Genomic DNA, 20,282 nt, shown 5'->3' on the forward strand with positions numbered 1-20,282 from the left:
ATAGAATATGAGTATTGTGTTAATTAAATCATGTACATTAATGGAAACAACCTAACGGGTAATATTTTAAAACGCGAGTTTTACAAATTAACATAGGTAAGAAAAAGAATTTGTCTTGTCAAAAGATGTTTTAAAGTAACTGACCAGTCTGTATGGACTTTGACGAAAAGGTAACAATTATTTAAAGTTCTGGTTACAACTGTGGTAACCCAGGGAATAATGTAAGTGAATCTATCGTAGATTGTGCTGTAAGAAACGAAGTAGGGAAAAAATCATGTCAGTTGAGAATTAAAGTAACTGGACTAGCCCATGTGAACTTTTGATAAGAAAGGAGAATTATTTAAAGCTCTGAATATAACTTTTAACCCATGAAGTAACGGAACTGAATTTATCACCCATTCCGTTCTGATAATAAAAGAAAAAAAAAAGGAAAATTTAGTTTTAAATACAACTGTGATATCCATATTGTAATATTTTGTATATACGTTTGAATTGTTTAAAATATATTTTAAAACAAGTGGATTGTGAGCTGTCTGTTTTAGTGCTCGAATTTATCGCTAATAAATCACGGACACTTACTGAAAAAGAATCGCGGCCTTTCTAAAACCTGACAGTAGGTTGTTAGGGATCAGAACATACTAACAAACTGTGATATAGAACCTCGATGGTAGGTTGTAATACATCAAGATAAATTAGAAAATTCTGGTATAAAACCTGTAATTCTCATGGATCAACACATATAGTGTAAAATATTTTTGCTATTTACAGCAATCTTTGTTCAGAACAGAAAAGCAAAATATACGGGGAACTATAACGGTTAATGCGATTAATTGTAATATTTATATTTGTGTAGGTGTGTAACTCTTATAATATTAGACACTATATAATTAACAAGGTCATGGAGTTACAAACGGTGTGAAACATGCATAGTTTAGATACTTACTTTAACAGTAAATAATCTTGGAGCTAAACAAATGCAGTGCAGGCCCTCGTCGTCGTGGCAAAACTGAACCTTTCACGATCCGGAACTTCATTCTAAGGATCCACCAACAAATATTAATGTAGAGAATTCTTTAAGCCAACAGCAAGACAAATGCATAACGAGTGGTCAGATGATTGTTTAGGTTTGAGTTATCATAAATATTTTGATATTCGTTGAGCGAATAAGTACACATACAGGTAGTTTTGTCAAGTTAAACGATTACTTTGTTTGTATATAATATTTATTCAACCTGCTCTTTGTGCTTCTTACACTTGTCTCTTGCTTTGTACCTGTATCTGTTATTCGCTCTGCTGGTCGTATTGCTCCAGTTGTTGTTTTCTTTATAAGTTGCTTTGCACTCGCTTCGTTTCATTACTCTTCACGTGCAGGGTGAAAAAGGATATTGCGATGCTGCCCATCTATCTTATTTTCCCAAGGCTTTCGTCAACTAATAACGATAAATATTATATGTGGTTTCGTAATGTTATCATCATTAAAGAATCAGATTTCATTTTCTTAATTAAACGTTGTTAGAAAATACAAATTATAGAAAAATTAATAAATTATATACAGACTTTATAAATAAACACGAAATAATTGTTTATTTTTATAATCCTCGAGCTTTTATTGAAAACGTGAAGGGAGTAGGTAATCGATAAAGATTATTTTTAAATTTAAATATTCTTGCAGTTTTCAATAATCACTTCAATAAAATATTGTAATTAACATATGTTATACCTCTTTGGTTTTGTTTCTTTTTTTTAGAACATTCAGATTTGAGAGATGGGAGAGAAGCGAGGGATGAAGGCCCTCCTGGCCTGGTGTCAAATGGTGACTGATGGCTATAAAGATGTTTGTGTGACCGACATGACCAAATCCTGGAGGGATGGACTGGCGTTTTGTGCCTTGATCCATCATTTCCGCCCTGAACTGATGTGAGTTTAGTTTCAATTATTATTGATGCTTGCTATAAGAATACAGTATAGTTTGGATTCGGCTGTATACATGTTTAATTTCAAACTTAGTCAACATACGTGGAAAAGTTTGTTCTTTCTATCACATAAATTTGTTACTGTAGAATATTAGACTATCAAATATAATTACTTATTTTCAATTAATAAGTGACGATTTCAGGCTTTAAAATTTAGTGGGGGGGGGGCTTAAAGAGAAGCTATCGGAGGATTTGTTTCAGCGATAGTTTGAAGAGGGTAGGGCCTCTAAGATAACGAGGTATACAATTATTTTTATTTTTGGATCATATCTGAATTTTGATACGTTTCTACTCCTGACTGTTAAAGTTTTTGGGAATTTGGTGGGGGTACAACAGCCACTGCACTGTGTTAAAAATGAAATATTTAATTACACCGTGCTTGGGTTGTTTGAGCCCAACGTTTTGAAAAGGTTAAATAACAACGCATTGAGGGAGGACTTGGTTCTATTTACAAGATGGCTGTCAAAACAAGAACACAATCATATCTTAAAACTAGCTTGAGAAGAAATAAATTTGGCAATAGGCTCATTAGAAACCGTGATATTCATTCAGGAAACATTGGGGATGGATGGTTCAGAATGTTTCCAACTTGTACCGCATACTGAAAAACCTCTTCTCGTCCCTTAATTGTTGTTTTTTTCAATTTTTTCCGCGACTGAGCGCTCATTGCTGGTCTCTAAAATTTTTATTGTTATTACTAATAAAATCAAATCGGGTATACGAGCGCCCCACGTTCGGTATTACTGGTGCATTAAAAAAAGAAAAAGAAAACAAAATTCTCACGTATTATTTATTTCGGATAAGTCTCCGATTTATTACGTTTACATGTGTTACGTATTACTACTTCAAATGGGGAAAAAAAAAAATTAAGTTGAGATAAGTCTCCGATTTATTACGTTTACATGTGTTACGTATTACTACTTCAAATGGGGAAAAAAAAAATTAAGTTGAGCTTATTTAACTAAATTTTAATGTGTATTAAGTTTATTTGCCAAGAAGATTGATACAATTTCATTTTTAAACACAAATATATTTTGATATGTAAACATAATACAATTTATAATAACGGCTATTACTAATAGTTATAACAAATGATTGCTATATACAACAGTTTTTTACAAATTTACAAACTATACTGAGTCTTGTATCTGGTCTAGAACTAAATATTTTATCGATGTTCCAGATCCATGACGAGAAAATTAATAAGACTATATATTGTTACGCCTCGCCTGCCTTTTTTTTTTTTTGGCTGGTTTCACACCGTGTACGAACTGACTCTTTCCAGCAAATATATTTAATGTTTCTGTAAAAATAATTACGTCCGAAGTATTTCACTGAAGTTGAATGGTTTGTAATGTTCGAAATCTATAACATTCCAGATCAAATTCTGTAGTTTTCCTATTAATAGACATTAAATACAATTATAGATTCCTCGGCCTATAACCATCCAACAATATTCTTTTCTTCCGTCTCTCGGTTAGCCATTTTTTATTGCAATCGCGCAAGCTTGTAAATATTTAGACAATATTCGCGCGCGCTTTCGTCAAACAAGTTTTGTTGATTTTTACGAACACGAGGTCAGGTGGGGACTTGCAATACATAGCCAAGAATACACGTCACATGCAATAAAAAAAAACTGTACAGAAACAAGCGTAGGCACTAAAATAAATGTACAACAGTAAACCTGTTACAGGTCTCGTAAATTAATTTACTGTAATCCTAACTAAAAGCATTTCAAGTGCCGCAACTGTAGAAGATTCCCTTTTGTTTCATTCTTGTACAAATTTTTAACAATAGGATATTGATGTAAACAAATTCCTCGTAAGTATAAGTTTTAAATACAAGTTCATATTGTCCAATAATAACTATGCGTGCAGTAATTTCATTTAACAGTACGCTCGCAAAATAATCAATTATTTCATTAACGTTTTGGAAACTGGCAGTATTGTGTCATAACTATCACGAATAAAACATTGTACATGCGATGAAATTTTGATCACATGGGGTGAGCAGCATGTCATTTTAAATGTGGATTTATTTTATAGTTATCTTTTTTTTTAAATTGTACAACGTCTTTATATACGTAATTCAATGATTCGCATATAAGATCAGAGAATTGTCTTTTTGAATAAAGACAACAAGCAAAAACTGTAAGCTGTCAAAGTTTGACAATTAAACATATCAGTGTAAAGGTAACGTGCTAGTTTTATTTAAGTAGTTTTGAATAAAAGTTAATCTTTAAATTTCCTGCGAAATGTCGTACAAAATCATTTCCAATAAGAAGGCTCTTTAATAAATATAAATATAGTCTTAGAAATTTTAAACCTACAATTCTATAAACGTTGAATAGAGCCTAATAACACTCAATCTATGTTAAAGTTTGTGGTGTGAACAGTTCAAAGTGTTGTGAGTATAGGCAAAAACCAATGACAACGATACTGCTGCTAGATAATATTGGCCTGTCGCCGAATTACGTCTCAGTTCAGTGAGGCGTTATTTTCATACATGTCACTCCTAAGACCAGATTCAGATTGTAATGTAATAACGAGTAAGTAATGCAGACAACACTAGCGTCACATTGATAGAATTCAAAATGATGCGACTTTCAACTTTGTAGTAAAATCTGTTATTCTGATGTATTCATTTTTTGTCGCCAACTAAACTGATCTGAAAGCATAATTAAAAACAAACTCGTCTTCTGTGCTTCAAATAAGAGTACAATGAAAGTTAAGTTATACATGAATTACTTAACGCTTTATTTATCAATTTATTGAAGAAACGGAAGTAATTAGTATTTTTTATCATTCTAGAGTTTTATAACGGAGGCTATAAACCCTTTCACTGACTCGTGTTTATTTGCATACCACTTTAAAAACAAAACACTTAATAACAAAAACAGTCAATGAACTATCATAAACTTGTTTTCAGCATCAGTTTCAAATTAGGTGCAACTTCGCGTGGTTGGCCATCCATACATTATAACAAAAACGATACCTGTTCCATTTTCTTTGTGTTGTGTTTTTAGACCAATATTCCTGGTTACATGGTGTTTCTTTGGTCTTTTAACGCTTTTCTGTTTCTTTCAATTTGTAGTCGTGGAACAGTTAGTATTTCTTTTCTATAGTAACAATTGAATAATTAAATATTTAAAATAAAACCACGCTTGAAATAATATTTAGAGAAAAAGTTTGTGTAAATGTGTGAATATTGTTCATAAATTTATTCTTTGTTCTTGAAAGAAGTTTTTCATTCATTTTCCTAAGTAAGCTGTGAAATATCTTTTAGAACTAGGAAATATTCATTATTCACGGATATACCTTTATTCTAATTCTGTGATTGTTCGCGGAAAACGTGAATAATTTATGTAAAAATACAGAATAATTTGGTTGATTGTGTTATCTAGACATTTATATTTTCTCTTCGATTTCACAATAAGAAGTGGTGCCAATAATCTTAAAGCTTCGAAAGACAGACTACTAAACACTTAATAAATGCCACAACTCCCCTCTTCTCGTCCGTATTAATCTGAGCCTTTCAATGGCGTTAAGTTGAATAATTGACAAGCAGCTAATATATAATAATTAGTTTTTAGTAAAACCATTAAATCTTGTCACACCAGAATTCGGTCTTCGTTTCATAATTTCTGGTGCTAGATGTATAATCATTCCGACTGTAAAGTGCACTTTCCTTTCTCTAGATGAAATAAGATTTCTATGTTATGAGAATTGGCGAGATCCCTTTAATTTGAAAATATAAATTGGAGGAGACGGTAGTAATGAAGATGACACTAGTTTAATGTAGTTTCACCCCTATCCTCTGCTGTTTAAACAGCCAGAATACTTATCACCCGTCGTTTCACAGTGGACTGAAATGTTAGAACGCTTGATAACCCCATAATTGTACCCTGAGAAAATAATTGCGTTTTCCCAATAAGATTCCCAGTTTAAGAAACTACTGTTTGATTTGCGTATAACCCGATTTATATAAACAAATGAAGTTTTAATTCTTTTAATATTGAGAAAATGAAATATGAACAAACTTAATGTAGTCTTAAAATGCTATCTGAAAAAAAAATGCAATTATCAAAGAGTATAACCTGAACTTGTGATAACGATGAATCCTAACAATTAACCTATAGAACCATGCTAGATCAACCATAATGCCAGCCTACAATAACTGAAATGTTCTTCCATGGTTTGTATGAGCTAAACCAATGCTAATACTAAGTCCTAACAGTCGCCATGTTCAGCTATACTTGACTCAACCATAACCAGCTTCTAAAAAAAAAAAAAATATTCAATCATGATTTATATAAACTGAACATATAGCAGAAATAATATTTAACAATCAGTTGTAGAATCGCGTTTGACTCGACAAAAATATCAACCCGTAATAACTAACATTTTCGTCCATGATTTATATTAGCTGACCCGATAGTAATAAGTTCTAATAATCGGCTGTAGAACCATGTTTGATTCATCGACAGTAATACCAGCCTCTAATGATGATGTTAACTTAATAATATTATCAATTTTGTTCTAATAATCCAGTTCAAAGCTCCTACAAAATAAGTTAGCGATAATTTGTTAACCTAAACTATCAAATAACTTGTAACTTACATCAGTGTTAGATACCATGATAAGGTGTTTTCTTAACAGTTAGTGCTAATCGTTCTTGACAAACTTAACTAAACGGTGAAAAACGTCGCAAGAATCACGTTCTAAGCTTGAGTAAAAAGGTTCATCTACTACTTTGCATAACTTTAATATCCGATTACGTATTGAATAAAATTCAAACTGAATTCGTATTTAGTAACTTCTTGTCATCAAATTTTATTTCAGGAGTTTGAAAAATTTGAATGTCATTCACCACTTTAAAAGGAATGTAGCTTTCAGATAATTAGTACACCTGAACACACACGCACGCACATGCATTTAAAAAATAATGTGGAAAAACAAAGGTTCTATACCTCATTCTTTTTCCAAAATGTTGCGAACTTTACCCGTAATTCGTATATCATACGTGTCTTAAGTTAGGTAAAAAAGTCAATTTGTATGTATTCTCAAGACAACTGATTTAGATGTTAGAACTATAATTAAAATAAAGTGCAGAACAACGTTTCGGCCTTCTGAGGTCATCTTCATCGCAAATCGCGAAATAAGTCAGTTTTGTTGTTGGTTGTTTGTTTGTTTTTTGCATTTTAATCTGTTTTTTTGCTCTTTTTCAGAGACTTTGATTCACTATCTAAGGAAAACGTTTTCAATAACAATTACTTGGTAAGTTTTTGGTTTGTTTTGTTTTAAGGCAAGTTAAAACTATATTCACACTTTGTCAGAGCATATTATCATAATCGCCTTTTTAATTATTCGAAGTCTAGCAGTTCATGCGCAGAGAGACCTCGTGTAGCTTTGCGCGAAATTCAAAACGCACCAAACACTAACAATTCATTACCATAAGTTGTGTATGTAGGGCCGTAGTGGACCCTAAGCAATGTAATTTATGGGCCTTCTTTTTTATTTTATTGAAATTTTACCCATAAAAAAACTTTTACGAAAAAAACAACAGTTTTCAACTTAAAAAAAATCTGAGGAAACTATTAAAAGAAAAGTCGTAACCACTGTAGGTCCCTCCTGATTCTTAAACAATAATTATTTGATTTATGAAGTACTGAAACCTTGGAACCAAAAAAAATGTTAAGCTTATAAAAGTTTTTGTCAATTTGACACTTCAGCATCTTTGTTGGATGGTGTGCTACAGGATGGCGCTTTTATTTTTTTTAATAAAACCATTGCTCCTTAATGAAGAAATTTCCGTGCCTCTTATTTTTGTCTTGCTGTTGTTTATTTTGTTTTTCTCGTTGTTACAACTCCTAGTTTTTACTTCCTTCTGAACTAACGGTAAGATTAGAATATCCTTTTCAGTTACATCGGACCCTTTTTTAACGATAGCTCTGGGTTATAATGAGACACTCTAATTTGCAAGTAGTTTAAAAACTGGCTGCTAGAACATTCATAGTATGATAAACTATGTATAAAAAGATAACTATTTAAAGACAGAATATCAGGATGTCTAATTTGGCATGAATAACTAACGACCGTACTATTTCACGCGAACTCCTTCAAAGCAGTTACAAACACCACATAAAAAAGCAACTATGTCGGATTGAAATCCGCATCAGAAGTAGTTGTGGCACGTTTGTTCGCCACACGAGTAGGGTAACGATTAATATATCGTCACCTATCTCAACTACACTGAATAAAGTGCAATTCTAGCTCAACCTAATTTACACTATAATTGTATAATACTTGTTGTTATTTTATGGATCACTGGATCTAGGTCATATGCACCATCCCATATTTTTTAAGTCGTCCTATCATTAGCCGTAGTTTTGCTCTATTTTAAATCAAAATTCAGTTTAAAGGAGCCGTGTCGTTCACCTTAACGTACAGAATGCAATGAATAGCGCTTTTCTAAAATTAAAATGTTAACCTTTAACTCTCTGGTTCTAAGAATTACAATTCATTCAAATTAAATGTTTCTGTATTTAGATATGTTTGTTGAATAGTCAAAAATCATGACTTACGATCATTATGAATGGATAAGATATCGAAACTAGGGTACGTATTACTATGTGGAAAAGACAAATTGCACCACATTAACTTGGAGATTGGACTCTCATAGTTGTGGGTCTATGTTGTTTATCAGAGTTTAATCTACAATTAGATCTATCCCTCAAAAGATAAAGGAAATGTGAGCTTAAAGTTTGTACTTGGAGGGGAGGACGTTTTATGAGCCGCTATGCCGCGGCTGAAAAAACAAAAAGCAAGTATGAATGCTCAAAACCACGTTTATAACTTGCTCGTTGTAGGCAACCAGTGATGATGTAAAACGGCAATATAAGAAAATTAAAAAACCGTTTGTATTGCATTTCTTACAATAGTCTCAAAGTTGATGAAACTCAAGATGTCGGAACCAATAATTAACGCTATTAGAAGAGAAAATATGTAATTTATACTTTTTTCTCACTGTTACGCGAGTCCCTAATTTCTAAATGATCTAAGATATATATATTTCACCATTCTCAACGTCGTTTATTTTTCTGAGAGTCTGACGTGAAAAACAATCAGTTTGTCTGAAATATAAATCTGAGGATGTATGGATTGTGACATGTTGCTGCAAGACAAACGAGCTCCACATTCTTGGTACTCTGGGTGCGTTATAAAGCAACTGTTAAATGGTGCCATTCGATTTAACAAGTGTAGTCTAAATCATGGCGGTGGATGATCTTGACCAGCTGCTTCCCACTAAAGTCTATCAGTTCAAAACTAGAAACAGATTTCTCATGTGAAATTCTGAGACTAAATTTTATGTGCAATGCTTGTTTTTATTTTTTGATACTATATTTAAATACTTTCTCATTAAAAGAATCTTTAGGTTTCAGTTTCTCTTCTATAGCCTTCTTATCTGCCTTACTGTAACATTTCTTTGTTAATCACTCTTATTTAAATCTCCTAAAATTAAAACACACAGGAAAATTATTACAGGTAATCTTTAAGGAAAATCCTTAAATTTATCATTCTTTAAAAGCAAAATAATCAATATATTAGGCACATAGTATTTAGAAAAAATAATACTATTCAATGTAAAAACGTAATTTATTGCATTGAATTGAAATAAAATTTAACAAAGCCCTTTCTTTAACAATTGCATGGATTTTCTTTAATTTTTCCCAACTTTCACAAACCTGAAGATATATAATTATTTTTAAATCGTCATTTTTCGGAAATTTCAAGACCCTTGAAAATAAGAGTATCTATTTCTTAATAAGTATTTTTTAATCGTGTTTAATCCAAAATTTGTAGGCTTTTCAAGTAGCAGAGGAAGAACTAGGTATTCCCGCGCTTTTGGAGGCAGAAGACATGGCAAAGTGCGAAGAACCCGATAGACTCAGTATTGCAACCTACGTCTCCCAGTTTTATCAGTTCTTTGAAGGACATGGGCGAAGTATGTGTGCTTCCAAGTTGATTTGTTTTTTCCATAGTTTTATTCACTACACGTGATAATTTTAAGATAAAACTTTTACAAACATTTTTGCTAAATCTGCTCGTACTCCGAAAGAAGTTTGTGTAAATTCTAGGATTAAATTACTTACATTTATTTTAAATAACAGCTAAAGAAGGTGATCTTTAAGCGAAATGTCAAATAGAAACTTGATATTAATAAATATTCACTACATGTTTTTTTGCTAAGAAGTGCTTTACTAATAAGACCGTTGTGTTAAAATTCCTGGTCTAATTCTACGTTCGTGAGCAGACCTTTCATCTCAGTGCCGTTGGATGGCCACTCATTGAACTTCGTGTGTGTGATAATCAAATTTTCTTCCCTCGGCACTGTTTCGAATCCAAAACTTTCACACGACAGGCGAGAGGTCTCCCAACTGAACTTATGGGTTAATCCGTTAGCTGTTCTTAGTAAGGTCGTTTTTTAATAATTTAAACAGTATCATCTCGTAACTAGTTACGAAATCGCATTTCACTCTTCGCTAACACGAGAACCAAAACTTTTTTCGTATAGTTGGTATGTCTCCTCGGAAATCGACCTTGAAGAAGGGTAACGGAGAGAGGAAAATGGAGAACATTTCATTAAATGAACCTTTAACAGTAAGTGATGTTTATTATCCCGTTTTGATTAAAATGTTTAAATCTGAAGATTTAGCAAGAAAACTTTAGTGAAACAACTTAATGGTTACTCATTTACTACGACTAATTGTTTTAATATAGTTAAAAATACAGTTTCTAAATTGTTCTGTAGATTGTTACAATACTATGGTATCCTTTTGGTAAAAGTTGATTTTACTTTTAAAGTAGCAAGATAGGTCTGCAGAATAACGGGAGGTTCAAGAAAGCAGTTATTTCAGTGTAATACTTTAATTTCTCTGAAACTAAGTTCGTGAAATAAAAATAGACTGTTCACAATGAAACACGTGCTAAACAGACTTTATTTAGAATACAAACAGAGTTTATACTTGCTTTGGATGCTGGACAATCGCAATAGCTGGAACTGGGCTTTTCTTTCTTCCAAATACACTCTATGAAAATTGTTACCACACTGATCAAACTTGACGTTACTTGCTTTACTCTGAAACATCAGACTTGCCTTGAGCAACTTGCGCTACTACGTGACTGGTCATTCCCATTCAAACCTTGTGAAGTTGTAACCTGGAGACGACATTATACTTCCAATTAAAGGTCGTTGATGGTGACATACATTATATCTCCCTCCTCACGAAGATGTTGTTTCTAAAAATGACAAACACGGGTATGTATAACAAAAGCAACTGACCATAGTGGGTCAACGGAAATTCAGAGGTAAAAATGTATCTCATCATCATCTCGTCATCACGGAAAGTCAGAGGGTTTTAGATACTCGTGGTGAACACAGCATGGATAGCCTTTTGGGTTGCTTTTGCTTGTTTGTTTATTTACTGTAATGTTAAAACTGCACATACTAGAATAACTGAACGATTTCAAAAAAATATTGTTAAAATAATAATGTAAAAAAAAATGCATACTTAATCTTTGTACTGTAGTAACTTGAAAATAAACCACCCTATTGGCTGGCTCAATTGTAAGCATAAGTTACTATAAAACTAAATACCGGAGATCAATAGCAACTGTAAGCATAGTCCACATGGAGCTAGACCATTTTAACAAAAACTTTGATCAAAGATAATAAATAGTCAGGTTTAAATTAAACTATTTTGTGCGATGTTTCTGGCAGACACTCTTCCTCGTGCAGTAAAAAATGTATTACTGTCTTGAAGTAATACGACTTCAAAAGTCGTAAGAAATAAAAATGGTAATATGTTTCATTTCCTTTTCAGTATATTTTATCTCTTATTCAATTTTTTTTCTCCCGTTTTGCATGACATTTACTCTTAAGTGATTCTTTGCTAACTGTAAATATCTATTGTAACTGTACATACTTTTAATCTGTTGTTTAGTGCAAAGCTGCACAATGGGCTATATGTGCCGTTCTCATCGTGAGGATCGAGCCTGATGTTTAAGGTTATAGGTTTGTGAAACTAGCTTAAATAGAATTTAACATGGGGATTGCTTCAAGACTTGATGCACTTCTGAAAAAAATTGCGCAAAGAAAAGTTAATGTTATGTATAACCTGGTATAAACATTTTAATTTTCGCTTTTATTAAACACTTGAAATAAGCCCTGATACTGCACGATAGGCCTTGTCTACCCTGGATATTACAGATATACCGTAGTTTGCATATTAAAATATTTTTCTTTACTGTCTACCAGTGGTATATCTGCTGAGTTTCAGAGCTAGAAAGTGGGTTTCGATACTCGTAAGTACAGCACAGATAGCCCTTTCTATAACTGTGTCCTTAATTCCAAACAAACAGGTTTCTTTACTTGTAACTTTTTGAATTACCTAATTGAGTACTAGCAACCACAATCCCATCGACAAAGACAAAAGAAATGCTCACAATAGAACCAATAAAATCTAATGAAAATTGAGAATACCTGACAAAATTTATGCATGTTACACAGTGAGAATATTTAAGTGTATGTGTAGAAGAAGCAAGTGTTGGTACCTGCTGGAAATAACTTTTATATGATTTCTTAAAATAAAATAAAAATGAAAAAATATTGGTATTCATGCAGTATCTTTAGTAAATACTTCTGTGATTTTGATGCATATCTGTTATTGACTGTCAAAGCAAAACGAGAATGTTTGTTTTTCTTTGAGACTGATCGTCATTGGTGTTGTTCATTTACGCATCTGCTAAAGGTCGGAATTGCTTTGATGTAAAAAGATCACATTAACAAATCCGTACTATTAGTAAACATTATGAAAATAGTGCAAGTTTACACAATATCATTACTCTTAAATTAATTGTTAAAATGGGGCGCGTCTAGTAAGAAACTCGTTCGAAGATAGTTTTGAAACGTGTTATTACGAAACAAGAAGAAATGTTATCAAAAAGTTCACGAGTTTATTCTTGTTACGCCAGTATCGAATTCCTCCCTGCGTTCTGCGTAGTAGCTTCCTTTTTAACTTGGTGTTTCAAGAATCGTGGTGAGGAGGTAAATAATGACGGTGCTAATCTATTTTAAACAATCAAGCAGTCACGTGTTGTAAATTGAAAAATCTGCTAGTTAAAACTGAGAGGTCAAGACCATAACGATGTATCCGCTAGATGAAAGAATTGCTGCGCTTGTTTAAAATGTTGACCGCATAAGGAGCTTGTGTTATTATATTGATATAATCTGACCACTGCGCGTACGTCGGTATGACAACTAAGGTAACGCGAGTTTCAAAGGACTTCATTGCCAACGGTAGCGAATTTTGTTACGTGGATCACGCCTACTTTAAACTTAAGCCTCTTTTAGTGATATTTTAGCTTAAAAGCAAAATTATTTTAAAACTACGCGGCGTATAGTCCAACATCCTTTTGAATTAAGTTTAGATATATTTGAATGGTACTCTTAAGAAAAGTTCCGTTGTATATGGATAATTCTTCAATAAGTATTATTCAAGGAAACATATTTTGTGTTATGGTATTCTTATAAGTGTATTCATGTCGGGTGTATTGTTATAAGATGTAAGCTATACAAAGAAACGAAGTTGCTGCGTATGGTAGTCCTAAAAGGAAAATGGAGTATTTATTTTATGGATTGTTCAAAAGAATGTTATTGTATTATGATATTCTTCAGAGAAATATTAGAATATCCTAATAGTTTTTTTTTTTTTTCAAATACAATTAACGATCATTTCTACTACACCTTATATGTTAATATAATATACAGTTGACAAATATTTTCAAACTAAATTCATTCTTCCTATTTTTCGAAAGTTTGTACTTATTAAATAGAAGATTATTTCTTTTCCAACTAAATATTTCACGAAACCTAGCATTGGTCTGTAGTCTGCATAACAACATTACAAGTTCTTTCGCTGTTTAAAACCTTCCTTTTTTTCTTTCCTTCCAGGACTAGCAGCAAGATATTTCAAGTATTTGCATGGACACTACTAGTCAACCACTAGCTGTTGCTTATATAACCAACATCTTTCATAATCCTTTTATTTAGCCATAAAATTTACTAGTGAATATATTTGCAAATATGATTAGATTCAGGTTTATAGAAGTGTTGTGCATGTAAGTGCATTCGTTACGTATGCGAATGAACATTGGTTTAATAGCTTTAACAAATAATACTCTCAAAGTTAGTATACTTTTTGTCTTCAACCGTTTCAGGGAAGATTAGAGCTAATGATGACTACGTATGATTTATGTCATTGTATTTTTTCTAGTTTAATGACTATCATATTTTTTGTGTACATCGACTCCTGTATCAGTAATGTAACTTTGTCATTTGACGCTGGACAAAGGTGCAAACTGGCCATAGAAGAAAGCGATCATGTGTATTTTGTTTAAATTTTTAAAAATCTCATTGTTATTTGGTATCTCTCGAGAAGCACTCTTTCTTGAACATTACGATGTACATTAATTGGTAGTATCATTAGGAGGATATTTTACGTGAATGCTATGCGAAGCGAGGAAGATACAGATTTTTAACTTTCTTAGAATTTAATGCAACTATTTGTTTTCTGTAAAACACAAACGTATAACTAGAATATTAAATTTTTCTGCCTACTTCTTAATGTCACTAATATGGCAAAATTGTCTTCGAACTCGAAGCTAAATGTCAATTTTTAAATTATGTAAAACGTTGCTAGAAGTTTTTATACTTTTTCACCATTAAGCCTGTTTAATGCTCACAACTACTTTAAAAAAAGAAACAGAAGGTAAAAGGAATTCCCTTTTTTCGTATCGAAAACTGAAGCAAAATATCTTGTAGTTCTTTCATATATATGTCACATTTTTATGCTAGATGGTTACAAGTACTAGAGTTCGGTCAATGCTGATGGAAACGATCTGAAACGTTCATCAATCATTGTACAAGTTAACAACTTAGTTTTGTTTTATGATGCAGCTACCTGCGATACGTTTGGAATATTTGTAGGTAGGTTTAATATTTTCTTAACTATATATATATATATAAACTGGTCTGTTTTAGTTCTAACTCGACGCTTAAAAAAAAATTGCATAGTGTATTATAGAGTCTGGCGTCGCCATATTCTCACTAGTGATTTGATTAAATGTAATAATCTAGATAGAATTCACTTTATATCTCCCAGATGTTACTAAGTATATAGTAAACAAGTCCATCTAGTCCTAATAAAACTGAAATATACAATTGAAATAACGCAAAGCAGGCATCTACTCATCCTGTTCCTCTCAAAAACGTCTGACAAAATGTATATCCTTCCTGCCCTTATTTTTAGTTTTTTTTTTTATATAACTTGGTTTACATCCAAACAATTCGAAGCGTCGCAAAATAATCCTATAAGGTAAATTACCATCAGTAAATAATATACCTAAACTTCTGACGGGTCCTTAAAGATCAATAATAGTTTTGTCAGCTGGGTTTTGTTCATGATATTACTTGTCCAACAAACTCCCCCCACACACACACACACACGCAAAAGAAAAAATCATCATACCAGTGGCGCATTCTGTAATTATCGACTTATATTGCAATATGCTAAGAAATTAAAAAGGAAATAAAATATGTTGAGCCCTAACTTAGCGAATACTTTTTTTCGTTATTTGTACCTGAAATACAACTAGGAGAGAAAGAGAGAAAAATATCTTGCATAGTGTAGAATCATATACGATAAAAGGCGCTGTTTCTCCTGATATATGAAAGAACAATATTATAAAATAAACAGTGGTTATGAAATAGAAAAACAAGTACAAATTCTGTGGTGTTATTAGTATCACTTAAGTTGTAAAACCTTCCTGTACATATATCTACATGTGTATAACGTATTTACACTTCCATTTTTTTGTGTACATATTTAAGTTACGTATTTAGTGTCCAAATAGTAGCTTAGTCATATAATTCTTCAAGAGCTCGGATTTTCGAACAAAAGGTGTGAATTACTTTGATTTCTAAAGTTGATAATTTTGGTTGTTGTTTTTTTTCCTTAAATATGACCTCGTTGTTTTGTTTTTTTAAAACACACTTGCAATATACAAATTCGTTTATTATGCACGGTTGAATATCGTTAGAATAATTACTGTGGAATGTAAACAAAAATCATTTCTAATATTAATTATTCTAGTAATGTGTAGAAAATTTGTTAGGCTTGTGAATTTGTAACAAAGGCCTTCACGTTCTGCTTCAATATACTATTAACGAAATTGTATTGCTAATATGCAGCATTACAGTCTTGAATGGAAGAGGAATTATTAATTCTTGAGAAAAACTATTTGTCTGTGTAGTGCTTAGTAAATTTAGCCTAATGTGGTCTTATAAAAAAAAAAAAAAATCGTTTCGTTGTTCTTAATGCATATCTCAAACTGACTACATAAATTGTAATACAGTATAATTTAAAAGAAAAGTTGGTCTATGGCTTTTATTTCATGTTGGGTTTTAATTTCTTGTGTTAGTTATAAGCTGTATTAAACCCCTACAAACCATTAGCTTGAATTAGACAAACCAATATATGCTAAAGTGTAAAGTTGAATTGAAGTATTTTTTCTATTTGTTTTGTAAAATAGTGTATAATTTTAGCTTTACTTATTTATTTTTTATATCTTAGTTTCATATATTTTCGTGTTTGTTTCTTTGTTTTTTGTCTATCAACAAAATAAAACTGAACTTGCTCTCCTAATAATGTATCATAGTGTTGTTTTACATATATTGTTGTAAGTACCTAACGCCACCTTGTTAAGTATTAATTATACTTTACTTCGGACGAAGCTCCGATTTAGTACGTTACTATGACTATTTCAAATAACCAGAAATTTGAATTTCAATGTTAATATGTATGAAATTTATGACATTTGCCAACAAGATTGATGCACACAATTTCTTAACACAAATATATTTCAATATATAAACAAAATCAATTTAATTACGGTTATTACTAATAGTTATTACAAATGATAATTTATATTCAAGAATTTTACAAACTTACAGACAATGCTTATTTTTATATCCGATCTAGAACGGAATATTTTATCAAATATCCAAGTCCACGATAAATAAATTAATTTTGAGTTGATATTGTCACACCTCGCTTTACTTAGCTAGCTTTGTTGGCCTTGTACTTGATACAAAGATGACTTGTTCCGGCGATGAAGATATTTAACGTCCAAAGTTAATTCACTGAAGTTGAACTGTGTGTAATTTTTGGAATCTGTAAACGTTCCTGGTCAAATTCTGTAGTTTTTTTTTATTAGTAGATGTTAATCACAATTATAGCTTCCGAATTCTGTAGCTGAGGAGTAATCTATATCATGGCGCGTCGATTTTGATACGTCAATTAAGGTACGCTCTAGATTCTAGAACACTCATCAAAGTTTGCTTGGCGACAGTACTATCGATCATTAGTATTACATACACACTTAGCACATTGTTCATTCTTACTTAATTTCGACAACAGAGGGACTCGTGCAATATGTAGTCAGTATACGTCACATGAAAAAAAAATAATTAGAAAAGCGTAGGTACTAAAAAATTGTAACTGTAAATACATTACAATTTACAGTCCACCAGTGGGCCTGAGATAAGTTTGCTGTTTTAAAAAAGCTAAAATTCGGGACTCTATTCCCAGCTGTGGACACATCCCAATGTGGCTTTGTTCTAAAACAGCTGACAAAAGAAATTTCTCGTAAGAACTAAAGTAACTTTTTTTTATTACGCTTTGCCAAAAAACTTAAGTTTCTTTTTGGAAATTTGTGAAAAGCAACTTAGGTTTTTGGACAAAGCGTAATTTACAAGTTCAAAATAATGGAATGTAGAGCTAGTTAATAATATCCACAGCCAATTCCTTGGCTGCTCCAATCGAATAATTGAATTTGAATGTCACAACCCACCAACGACCCTAACGTATGGAGTGTGATTTCCCGCCAAGTAGACTCAAACCATAATTTTGAATTCACGTGCTTTAAACACTGCGAAGCACGATCTTTAAACCTGTCGTTTACAAATTTAGAAAACCTTTTTGAGACCATAAAATAAGTACTCAGTCGCTGGATATTTTTCACTGTTTTCTGCATGGCAAAAAACTAGTAAAATCTCGATATAATTGTACTTTGGTCATTAAATCCTATTTAAACTGGGATATTGTAATGCTGTTGTATTTAAGTCAAGTGATGCTTATCATAAATATAGACAACAGTTAACAAGTGGGTCAGTTGTCCAGTAAAATTATATGACCAAGGTGGAAGATTCACACATCAGAGTTTGCTTTTGGAAACATCTAAACTGTATAAGAAATATCGTGTGTATACTACATTATCACGAACCACTATCATAGTTCATAATAAGGATCGCACAGGAACTTGCTCAAAACACTAAGAGAACATTCGATCAAAAAAGCAAGCTTATTCTTGAACCAACACTTAACCTTCCTTTTCAATAGTTAAGACCACCCAAACATTGATAAGAAGCAAAATCAAAATTTGTTCACATTATTGTTTCACAAAGCTGTAGCATATTCGGCTGGATATTTTTCACCCATCTCGAAAAATAATTACTTAAAAAGACAAGAAGCGTTATTTAAGACTTGTTGTTTTATTTCAAAAGGCTATTTTTTTTACTAGTAAAATTTTATACGTGCTAAGTGGATATTTTACCTTTCTGTAAGCATATATTTGCCTATTGCTGTATATTATTTAAACCAATATACAAGATAATTAAAAATTGATAATTTGAGATCTACGAATGGGATTGTAAAACGTAAACAAATGTGGCTGAAGATATGCTGTGTTTGCTCAAGTTACAAATCCCTATTATAACTCCACTATAAAGTTATTCCAATAGTAATATCTACTGTAATGTATGATAGCACAGTAATTTTGCAAAAAGTAAAAGAATAACTTTAAACTTAATTTGACATCCATAATTTTGTTGTGCTACGAATTTTTCTAAATCCTTCACTTTCCCTCTGTTCAGTAGTGGCTTAGTGTTAAGTATATGATCTCATAAGTCCCAAAACTGGGTTTTGATATCTGTGCAGGCACAGCACAGATAGCCCACTATGTAGCTTTGTGCTTAACGAGAAATAAACACTTTCCGCTATCAAATAATCCCATGCTTTTCTAGTTTACGCGTTAGTTGGAAACTAATATTGCTAGTTTTGTTATTGCACATCTCTGCTGGAGTCTTAGTGTTCATTATTATTTGTGTTTGCTGTCTATACATGGGTTTCCGCGACTTTATTTCAGCAAGTTTTTAACAGTGGACAATTACCATTGTAGACTTTTCTATTCAGAAGATGGCTGTGATTTTTTTCTACTGTTTCTTATACCTTGTTGAAATATTAAGTGCGTATTCAGTATTTGTTATCATTGTACATACCACTATTTCATATATCTATTGCTATTTTTTATGTAGTTGGTGTTAAGTTAGCAGTTACTAATGTTCTAGATAATTGGTCACTTACGCTAAGTGTGTCGCTGTTGTCTGTTACACATGCATTAATTGTGTCGTCTTATTCTAGCAAACACAGCACGCTTTTCAAAAACATACATATGTGTCATGTAGACCTGACGAGGCAAGTATGTTACTGAGTCTATTGGCATTACATTAATCTGTGTTGTATTATATTAAAAGAAACCTTATTACCTATCGTCAGGAGTTATATAAAAGGTTATCTGTGCGTAGTGCTTTCTTGCTTGTTTGTTTTTGAGTTTCACGCAAAACTACACGAGGGCTACCTGCGCTAGCCATCCTTAATTTAGCAGTGTAAAACTAGAGGGAAGGCAGCTAGTCATCACCACCCACCGCCAACTCTTGGGCTATTCTTTTACTAACGAATAGTTGGATTAACCATCACATTAAAACTCCCCCATGGCTAAAAGTGCAAAAATGTTTAGTGTGACAAGGATTCGAAGCCGCGGTCTACGGATTATGAGTCGAGCGCCCTAACCACCTGGCCTTTCCAGGTCCGACAATGATGGAAACTGGTCATTAAATCTATGATGACACAATCTTTACCTTCAAAGATTGAAAGGTCCTTTGAAAACATCTTCACATTTTGATTGTTCTAGATAGACACCAGTAAATGTTTATTTTTTGTTGTACTTTTGTTATTCAAAATAAATAAGTTCAGTGTGGTGGTTGGGTTGTAAAAAAAAGATAATGCAGTAGTAAACTGTTGATAAACATGTGACATTCAAATGATCGCATATACACCTATGTAGCTTAACA

The 20,282-nt window shown here is 32.2% G+C and overlaps 1 protein-coding gene across 4 annotated transcripts in view; it reads left to right on the forward strand.

Moving 5' to 3' along the window:
• LOC143225920 (MICAL-like protein 1) overlaps positions 1–16,734 on the forward strand; it is a 36,412-nt gene extending 19,678 nt beyond the window's left edge. For all 4 annotated transcript variants that reach the window (XM_076456159.1, XM_076456158.1, XM_076456157.1 and 1 more), the window contains exons 2-6: positions 1,748–1,917; positions 7,201–7,249; positions 9,836–9,977; positions 10,548–10,633; positions 13,986–16,734. In XM_076456159.1, coding sequence (XP_076312274.1) covers positions 1,766–1,917; positions 7,201–7,249; positions 9,836–9,977; positions 10,548–10,633; positions 13,986–13,991 — 435 coding nt within the window. In that variant the 5' untranslated portion in view covers positions 1,748–1,765 and the 3' untranslated portion in view covers positions 13,992–16,734. The remainder of the gene's footprint in view (positions 1–1,747; positions 1,918–7,200; positions 7,250–9,835; positions 9,978–10,547; positions 10,634–13,985) is intronic.
• Positions 16,735–20,282: the final 3,548 nt, after the last annotated feature.

The sequence above is a fragment of the Tachypleus tridentatus genome, chromosome 9, assembly GCF_004210375.1.
Source record: "Tachypleus tridentatus isolate NWPU-2018 chromosome 9, ASM421037v1, whole genome shotgun sequence".
NCBI lineage: Eukaryota > Metazoa > Arthropoda > Merostomata > Xiphosura > Limulidae > Tachypleus > Tachypleus tridentatus.